Source organism: Cibotium barometz, chromosome 42 (assembly GCF_041138505.1).
Source record: "Cibotium barometz isolate CiBa-2024 chromosome 42, ASM4113850v1, whole genome shotgun sequence".
Classification (NCBI taxonomy): domain Eukaryota; kingdom Viridiplantae; phylum Streptophyta; class Polypodiopsida; order Cyatheales; family Cibotiaceae; genus Cibotium; species Cibotium barometz.
In genome coordinates, this window is record NC_141087.1 from 48947202 (window position 1) to 48957579 (window position 10378).

Sequence of the window (10378 nt, forward strand, 5' to 3'; positions counted from 1 at the left end):
GTGAAGAAGGCTCGTGTCGAGGATAGCGATGGCTCTCCTATGTAGAAGTTAGTTGTAGTAGGCAACAAAAATGCAATGGTGCAAGCTTTGGTGACAAGGATGCTGTTGTGACAAGGTCAGGATGGAATGGCATCTTCTTAATCATCCCCACCGCCTTGTCTAAGTGGCCTACACGACCAAGGAGATCGACCATACAAGTGTGGTGCTCAAGAGTAGGACCAATGCCTAGTCGTTTCTCATGGACTCAAAGTACAACTGGCCTTTATCCACTAGACCTGCGTGACTGCATGCATTAAGAACATTGACAAACGTGAACCCATCTGGCTTTTGGCCACCTCCTCTCATTGCGTTAAAAATATGGAAAACATTTTCACTTTCTCCTACCTGGGCATATCCTGCAAAATCAGGGACATAATATCTCGAACTCGAAGCTTGTCAAACACTTCCTGTGCTTTTGCAAGCGAGCCACATTTGGTATACATATCGACTAATGCGTTGCCAACGACAAGGTCACTTTCAAATAACCCTTTTCTGGCAATCTCAGCATGTATTTCTCTGCCCTTATCTATGGCTCCAATACTGCCACAAGCTTTCAGGCTGCAAACAAATGTGACAGCATCAGGAGGGACCCCCTCATGCTGCATCTCTTCAAAACAGTTGAGTGCTTCCTTGCCATGCTCATGTTTGGCATATCCTGCGATCAGTGCAGCCCAAGAGACTGTCCCGAACTGGAAGCTTGTCAAACACTTCCTGTGCTTTAGCAAGCGAGCCACATTTTGCATACATATCCACCCAGTGCATTGCCCACAACAATGTCTCCTTTCAAAAATCCTTTTCTAGTGATCTCAGCATGCATTTCTCTGCCTTTGTCTTGGGCTCCAATAATGACGCAAGCTTTCAGACTGCAAATGAAAAGTAACTGCATTTGGGGAGACCCCTTCAAATTGCATCTGTCTAAAACACTTCAAATTGCATCTGTCTAAAACACTTCAATGCTTCCTCTGCAACGCTCAGATTTGGCATATCCTGCAATCAGTGTGGTCCACCAGATTATGTCTCGTACTGGAAGCTTGTCAAACACTTCCTGTGCTTTATCAAGGGAGCCACATTTGGCATACATATCGACCAGTGCATTGCCATTGCCAATAACAAAATCTCGTTACAACAACGCTTTTCCAGCAACCTCAGCATGAATTTCTCTGCCCTTCTCTGTAATATTGCCACAAGCTTTCAAGCTGCAAGTAAATGTAACAGCATTTGGAGAGATGCCATCAAGTTGCATCTATTCAAGACAGTTCAATGCTTCCTCACCATACTCGTGTTTGGCATATCCTGTAATCAGTGCATTCCAAGATGCTCTATCTCGAACTGGAAGGTTGTCAAACACTTCATGTGCTTTTGCAAGCAAGCCACATTTGGCATACATATCAACCAGTGCGTTGCCAACAACAAGGTCTTTTCCCAAGAGCCCTCTTCTGGCAATCTCAGCATGCATTTGTCTACCCTTTTCTGTGGCTCCAATACTGCCACAAGCTTTTAGGCTCCAAACAAACGTGACAACATTTGGACAGACCCCATGGCCTTGCATTTGTTCAAAACGGTTCAATGCTTCCTCACCAAGCTCGTGTTTGGCATACCCTGCAATCAGTGCAATCCACGAAACCACATCTCGAACTGGTAGCTTGTCAAACACTTCCTGTGCTCTCACAAGAGAGCCACATTTGCAATACATATCCAGTAGTGCGTTGCAGACAACAAGGTCTCTTTCCAACAACCCTAGTTGAGCAATCTCAGCATGTATTTCTCGGCCCTTGTCTATGGCTCCAATACTGCCACAAGCTTTTGCTGCAAACAAATGTGACCGCATTTGGAGAAACCCCCTTGAGTTGCATTTGGTCAAAGCAGTTCAATGCTTTCTCACCACACTCATGTTTAACATATTCTGCAATCAGTGCATTCCACAAGACTACACTTTGAATTGGAAGCTTGTCAAAAACTTCATGTGCTTTTGCTAACAAGCCACATTTGGTATACATATCAACCAATGCATTGCCAACAACAATATTCGATTCCAACAACCCGTTTACAGCAACCTGAGCATGTATTTCTCGGTCCCTGTCCATAAGCTTTCAGGCTGCAAACGAATGTGAGCACGTTTGGAGGGACCCCCTCAAGTTGCATTTGTTCAAAACAGTTCAGTGCTTCTTCACCAAGCTCATGTTCGGCATATCCTGCTATCAGAGCAGTCCACGAGACTACATCTCGAGCTGGAAGCTTGTCAAACACCTCGTGTGCTTTTGTAATAAGCAAGCCACATTTGGCATACATGTCAACCAGTGCATTGCCGACAAGGCGGTCTCTCTCCAAAAACCCTTTTCGCGCAATCACAGCATGTATTTCTCTGCCCTTGTCTGTGGCTTAAATACTGCCACAAGCTTTCAGACTACAAGTGAGCGTGACTGCATTTGGACACCCCATCAAGTTGCATCTGTTCAAAACAGTTCAGTGCTTCCTTGCCAAGATCACGTTTGGCATATCCCGCAATAAGTGCAGTCTACGAGACAACATCTCGAACTGGGAGCTTGTTAAACACTTCTTGTGCTTTTGCAAGAGAGCCACATTTGGCGCATTGCCAACAATAAGGTTTCTTTCCGGTAGCTTTTTTCTAGCAATCTCAGCATGTATTTCTCGGCCCTTGTCTATGGCTCCAATACTGCCACAAGCTTTCAAGCTACAAGCAAATGTGACAGCATTTGGAGGGACCCCCTCGAGTTGCATCTGTTCAAAACAGTTCAGTGCTTCCGTACCACACTCATGTTTGACATATCCTGCCATTAGTGTAGTCCACGTCACTATATCCCGATTGGAATTTTGTTAAACACTTCTTGTGCTTTTGCAAACGAGCCACATTTGGCATACATGTCGACCAGTGCATTGCTGACAAAGAGATCTCTTTCCAGCAAACCCTCTTTGGCAATCATTGCATGTATTTGGCGGCCTCCTTCTACATCTTTCAGCTCAGCACAAGCCTTAAGTAAGGCTACAAAGGTATACCTATTTGGATGTAAAAATTCCGTCTTCACTTTCTGATACAGGACGAGAGCATGGTATGGCTTGCCGCATTTGATAAGACGTGTGATTAAAGAATTCTAGGAGCAGTTATTCTAATTCATAGATCTGTCAAAAACCTTCTTCTACACCTTGCGCTTTCTTTCGACTTTCACCAGCATAAACACTTGGCAGTTTTCGAGTGATCTATAATTTTGTGCACCGTAGAGTAGGTTTCCCTCTTCTGTGTACCTGCACAAGATTTATGCAAGGTTTTGGAAGGTATTACTGCCACCAAAAACATTTCAAACAACCCTTCTCTAGCTCTTCTCTGATCATGGGCATCCGAATCCGCTTCAATGTAGCCATTCAAGTTGTAAGGAAACTTCTCGGTTGTTGGAGAGAGACCGACGGGCACAGGTAATCTATCTATACAGGATTAAGGAGAACCCCACCTCCCTCCACGTGGGCAAAGGAGGTGGGGCTAATTCAAAATAACCACTCCTCCTTCAAGCGTGAGGAGGAGCCAAATCTCACATATTCCAATGCAATCTTGAATTTGAATCTAAGAAGATATCATCTCACATCTTTCAATGAAATCTTTGTATACATGCTTACATACCTATAGATACACACACTTATATATATTATGTATATAAGTATATGTGTCTATGTATAGGTTTATGTATCTAAAACATAATATTGTATATACTATATATTTACATATGTGTATGTGTGCGTGAGAGAGAGAGAGAGAGAGAGAGAGAGAGAGAGAGAGAGAGAGTGTAAGTGAGAGAGAGAGAGAGAGATTGAAAGAGAGAGAGAGAGAGAGACAGAGAGAGAGCGCTTCTATGTGTGGGAGAGTGTAAGAAGAGAGAGGGAGTGTGTGCATGTGTGTGTGTGTGTGTGTGAGAGAGAGAGAGGGAGAGAGAGAGAGAGAGACAGAGCAGGTGTGTATATGTGTGTGCATGTGAGAGAGAGAGAGAGAGAGAGTTTCAACATTTGAGAGTGTGTGTACGTGACAGAGAGGGAGAGGGCATGTGTGTGTGTGAGAGAGAGAGAGAGAGAAAGAGAGAGAGAGAGAGAGAGAGAGAGAGAGATGGTTGTAGAGAGGGAATAGTTCTTTTCTGGAACCTTGGTCGGCCGCCGCAGCAACGCGCGGGTGCAATACTAGTAGCCCTTATTATTAGGCCAGGCATCTAACGGCTTTATCTCAAAGCTCAGAATTACAAGTCATTAGTCATTAGTTTATATATTCAAATCAAAAGACCTGATGTGGCACGGGTCAAAATAAACTCCAAAAATTTAAAACAACCGTTCAAAGCAAAACTTGGGCAAAAGAACGAGGAACGCGATGGAGAAAGGAGTGGAGCAGCGCAGAGCATAGAGTTTCGAGTCTTTCCCTCTCCATGCACTCTCTTCGTTTGAAGGTATGGACCTGACCCTTCGTTCGTTTTCCAGCCTCTCTTGCTTACGGCTTGACAGACAAAGGCTCTCTCTCTCTCTCTATCTATCTCTCTCTTAGGAATGTCTTGAGAATTAGGGTTTTTGTCAAGGCCCAATAGAAATTTAGAGCAGAAGCTGGGATTGCAATATCAGGCTTCACACCTTTTTTGCCAAGACATGGGCGCTCACAGTTCTTCTCATGCTTTTCATCGTCATCTCTATCTCTAATAGGAATGGGCAGGTGATCCGGGCCAAGATGTTGTGTTGTGGACATAGTTGTCAAGTGCGAAAATACGGTTTAAAAATTTGGTACAAAACTGGGAATTTCAAATTTAGGAAAAAAAGTTCGATAGAGGTACGGTCTACTTTTAAAGACATGTAAATTCACATAAAAAAAAATAGAGACTTGTACACATTTAGACCTCCAAATATGTACCCATAACATTTTTTTATTGCACATTAATTAATGACCGTGTATTATCAATAAGGTACCCGTCATGGTGTAAAGATTAGAGAAGTATAGTAGTACTGACTAGTCACCAAGGACTCGAGTCTAGACCCTAACTTGTAAATGGTAATTTGTAAATTCTAATTTGAAATTTTAATTTTATTTTGTTGATATTTAAATTTTGATTTTTTATGGGCAAACCAGCCATGTGGCATGGGCCATGGTCATCTCCATGTGGCATGCACCATAATTTATAAATAAACACTATTATATATATGATATATGATATATTGTATATGATATATGGTATATCATATATGATATACCATATCATATATTATATCATATATGTATAATATGGACCATAATGGGATCTCAACCATGGGCCATGGATGGTATTCAAAATGGCTACTAATAGGCATCGTGGTGCGAACAACTCCGCGGTGATAGCGTGGAGGTGGAGATCGGAGGAGTGGAGCTTCCAAAGAAAGCTTGGAGAGCCTCAAGGGACATCATTGGTAAGTATCCAACGATCCTTCTATCTATTGCTTCTCCCGTTTGCGATTGTGTGGAGTTTCCTCTTGGGAGGTGCGGTAGCCCATAACATTTTTGGCACACTGTTGGGGAAACACCTTTGTTTCTTCCACCCTCTTAGAGCTTCCACTTCCACTATGCAAGATTCACCATTGCCTTTGCATTTGGAAGGTGCAATGTGAAGAAATTGTGTAGATAAGGTTTGAGTGGTAGAGAAAAAATTGTGTGTTGGAAGTGTGGTGGGTGACTACTTGGGAAAACCTAGAGGAAAGCTACACTCAGTTTTACATTCAATTTGGTTGTTTTTCGTCACCAATTCCTACAACGTGAGCCAGTAGGAGGTGACACGTTTTGTTCTATTTTTCATCACAAAAACTACCAAAATAAAGAGCTATTGGTTGTGTTCATGACTTGCATTGCATTCCTAATCCTTGACACAACTAATTTAGATCATTTGGATAGGGAAAATATCCTCTAACATCATTCTATCGACGTGGATATTAACACGTGAAAGTGCAGCAAACGTTTCACAACATGAAACATTCCCTGCTACTTCACGGCGTTAAACACCTTCCGCAATCAGAGCCGAGAATCTCGAGATTACCTTACTAAAATCCTAACGCGTCTGACATAATGAAACCGGAAAATCTTATCACTTGAAATAGCAGTGAAGCATTTCATGACGTGAACCACATTTTGTTTCACGATGTGAATCATATTCTGTTTCACGGCATGAAGCATTTGATACTTCACGACATGAACCACACTCTCTTTCATGGCGTGAAATTTGATACTTCACAACGTCAACCATAACCTGCTACTTCATGGGTTAATACATCACGAGTTAACCCTTTACGCCTTAGATCTTCATGTGTTAGCAATTCACGAGTTAAGCTTTCACGGACTGCTAGTTCACGAATTAAGGGTTGTCAGACCAGCGGCGGTAAGAGTAGAATCCTAACTACACCATTGGAGTCTGTCCGACTCAAATTGAAGTAATTCTGAGATGAAAATTTGAAACGTGAAACATCAGTTATCGTAGCGTGAAAAAAAGTTCACAACGTGAACAACATTCTGTTTCACGGCATGAACTGCTACCTACTACTTCATGACGTGAACCATTCTCTACGGTTTCACGGATGTCTGCTATTTCACGACCAGGAAAGATAGTTTGACAAAGAAACATGTGAAAAGGTTGGAGTAGTGATTTCGCATGTTGGAACATATTCTCATCATGCACTTGAGGTCTAGTAAACTTATTGTGGAGACGATCTTACCTCTGATGATGACATTGTATCAAATCACCCAGGTTCGTCCTACCAAAGGAGTGTTGGTTCAGGCCACTCGGTGAGCACTCAATTGAGTGTTTTAGCTTGGAGGAATCTGACCACCATAGAAAGTAGTGAGGAATCCATGGAAGAAGGGATACGATTCTCTGGGCTTGGAGAGGTAGAAAAACTATCTTCCCCTGCTAGATCCAGTGGAATCTTTGATATAGCCAGGAGATTCTTTGGTCTCCAATATGGCACAGAAGATGAAGTGCAATCTGCGGGGCACGGGCCCATCAACAACATAGGATATAGTCTAAGACCAGAATTATCAACCCAACCTTCTGGCCCTAGGCATATTGACACAATAAGGATTAGTGGGATGACCCCCAGGGTTAGAAAGTGCCTCCAGGACAAGTCAAGTCTTCTTCCCTACATCAGAGGAAATAGAAACAGACTTAAAGAGGGTTGAGGCAGAGTGACAATTGCGGCTATTGAGCTTAAGAAAACAAGAGCTCAATACTCAAAGAACAAGGGCGGAATAGCGGGAAATGGAGGAAGTGAATCCAGTTTGACCACGTTGCAAAGAACCAGAAACATCTAGAAATGCCATTGATAGCATGTGGATGGGAATAACAAATGGAGTAATATCAACTCTGGAACCCATCAATGAGGAACCAAGGACTGATGAAAGCCTTGAGACACAAGTGGAGGACAACCTACCTAGGGCACCTGCAGGTGGTGAGAATCGTCTCTATACAAGAGAGGATATACAAGAAATGATTAATGATCCCACATTCTTACAGAGCATGGAACTCCTGATCGAACAAAGGCAGGCCGAGCCTGCTAACAATGAGCCCATCAATGAGAAATTACCCAGACCCAACCATAGACCCGAATTGAATAGAAGAACCTATCTAGGAAGAGGACGTAGTCTAGGTAGGGAGGGAGTAGCTCCTCGAAGGCCAATTGTAGATCCCAACGTAGTCATGAGGGCGGATCTGTTGAACATGGCACCACGCAGATCTAAACGCAGTCATGAGGGAGGATTTGCTAAACATGGCCGCGAAAATAGGCCGAGGAATGGTTAGGGAGCTAGGCACTGCACTGGAATCCAGACCATCCCAAATGAAGCCACATATTATTTCAAAGCTTGTGTAAAAATATTCAGGACATGAGAACCCAATCCAACATAAAGAAATCTTTGAGTCTAATTGTGAGACATATGGGCAAGTGAGCGACATAACCATGATACATGATTTTTTTCTGACCCTAGAAGGGAAGGCTCACCAATGGTATCGAGCACTAAAACCTGAGGATAAAGTCAATTTCACTCGACTTAAAAATGTGTTCATACAGAGTTTTGCTCAAAGGGGTGACAGATGGAGTCCTGTGGCTCAACTTCACAATATCAAGCAAAAGGAAAATGAGTCCATGCGAGATTATGTTTCTCGTCTCAAACACTTGAATTTAAGATGCAAGCTGGGGGGAAGGCTAACTGATCAGTTATTGCCTTGCTTCTAAAGAGGAGTCTGAGATCATAAGATGCATGATTATCTAGTGTTAGCCTGACCAGCTACTCTAGATATTTGTTGTAAGCTGACCATTGAATATGAGGACAATATGCTTGAGTTGCCGCAACCAAAAGACGCTAAGGCAGCTTCAGGTAGTGGCAACATCATGAGTCTCCAATCATGAGGACACAGGAACCAAGAACAAGCAAGATGGCAATATGACAGTGGAAGAACTTAGCAATGCCATCTTAGAGAAATTAAAGGTCAAGGATGGGAGAGAAACATCAGGAAACGCTCATCTCTACCCCTCCAGAATTTATTTAGTGCTCTATTTGTAGACAAAATCACACGGGCACTGAATGTCCTCACTTAAGGCTAAGGCAATTACTCTATTGCGCTCACTGTCAGAGATTGGGAACCGATGACACTTCCATGTGCAGGTATCTAAGAGTTTAGCCCTTAGCACAACTGCGAGCACATAGAGTGCCGCTAGCCTTGCCAGCACCACTAGTGCAAACCAATATGGTTGTAAGGTAGCCAAATACCTATCTACCAAGAGGGATGTTCCAAGCACAAGACATGTCGCCTTTGCCGCCACATGTTCTACCCCCATAGCCACCACAGGCTAAAATCAACCAAGTGTTGATTGATACGCCCTTGGATGAAGTAGAAATCATACATAAAGTAAAAGTCAATAATGACTACTACGAGGAGCCCATGGAGATCACACCAAAGTATTATGTCTTACAGAACAACACGCTAGTACCAGTGTTTCAAACCACGATACAATGGAAAGGAAAAGACATAAACTCAACTATATGAAGGGGACCCATACAATGGAAAGGAAAAGACATAAACTCAACTATCTGAAGGGGACCCATACAATGTTTTCAGTGTAGTATATCTCATTGAGTAGTGTAGTAGACCTCGTCAAGATATGTCAAACCATTCATTCCCTAGGATTGAATACGCAACAAACACATGTAAGGAGCCCTCACTTGTGAGAGAACCTAGAGACATAGGCAGTCTTGCAGCCATACTGTCCACAACTGTCAAAATGCTACTAGGACCATTGCTACACGCAACACGCCGGCATTGTGGGCAGATGGCAAGCACTGGGTAGAAGAAAAATTGAATCCAATGTCAGTTCACTCAGGCGACAGCAGAACTGTCCGTACAGTTCTGTACGGATAGATTCAGACACGTGTGCGGAGGCTGTACGGACTGGTACAGTACAGACTTTAAGGTCTGTTAGTCAAGTACGGTACTGAGGTGGATGCAGAGAGGAAGGTATAGACAGGTACTCCCACACGTGTGAAGCAGAGTTGTTGAAACAAGTGTGCAAGTACAAATATGCAAGTACAGACTGGTACAACCGCTTCCTCCGCGATGCAGATCCACGAGCTGATTTTGGTAAGCTCTGAATTTGTTCATGTATCTCTCTTTCCATTGGCTTATGTCTGTTGCAGATTTGAGCTATCTGGCCCCATGTGAGAGGACGGGTATGGCAGATTGAAAAGGGTGGAGACAGAGATTGAACAGTGAATGTATGTTTGTGCTGAGATGTCGAATCATGTGCATGAGATATGCCAGATGTATGTATGCTCATGGCTGCCCTGCTAAATGGTCTTGGCTGATCAGAGGGAGGCACAGAGTGTTGCTTTGAGACACAGATCTGTGTGCGTGAATCCTCTGTGCTAAGAGGTATTGTGGGCTGTCAGATTGGACATACAGGTGTATTCTCTTGGCTGATTTTGGTGTACTCAGCCTTACATATTTTTGAAACCTTACATATTTTTGAAATTGAATAAAGAAATACCGCAAGGGCGCAAAGCTTTGGGGCCAACAGGTGTCGTTCTATTTTCAGATTTGGGGCACTCTAGCTCCAATTTATTTTGTTTTCATATCTAGACTACAAGTGGACGGGTGACTGCTAGTCTACCGCACTTTGGTTTCTACCAGAGACCGGTTTCAAGGTTCCGTCGCTGGGACCAATCATCAACTTTCTTAAGGGGGTGAGCTTGTGGTTGACTCGAGGAAAGTCATCTCGCTGAAAAATTCAGCAACATGTCTGATACAGAAGATGAGTACTTCTATCATGAAGAGGAAGAGCAAGAGAC

At 43.2% G+C, this 10378-nt stretch overlaps 1 protein-coding gene across 1 annotated transcript; it reads right to left on the reverse strand.

Annotated features, from left to right (window-relative positions):
- Positions 1-225: 225 nt before the first annotated feature.
- LOC147614572 (pentatricopeptide repeat-containing protein At4g18520, chloroplastic-like) lies at positions 226-2123 on the reverse strand. Its single transcript, XM_086780561.1, has 6 exons — positions 1854-2123; positions 1433-1696; positions 1164-1282; positions 793-902; positions 385-694; positions 226-283 (listed from the first exon to the last, which is right to left on the reverse strand). Exons 1-6 carry the CDS (start codon positions 2121-2123, stop codon positions 226-228), a joined length of 1131 nt encoding a protein of 376 aa, XP_086636687.1.
- Between the last annotated feature and the right edge of the window lie 8255 nt (positions 2124-10378).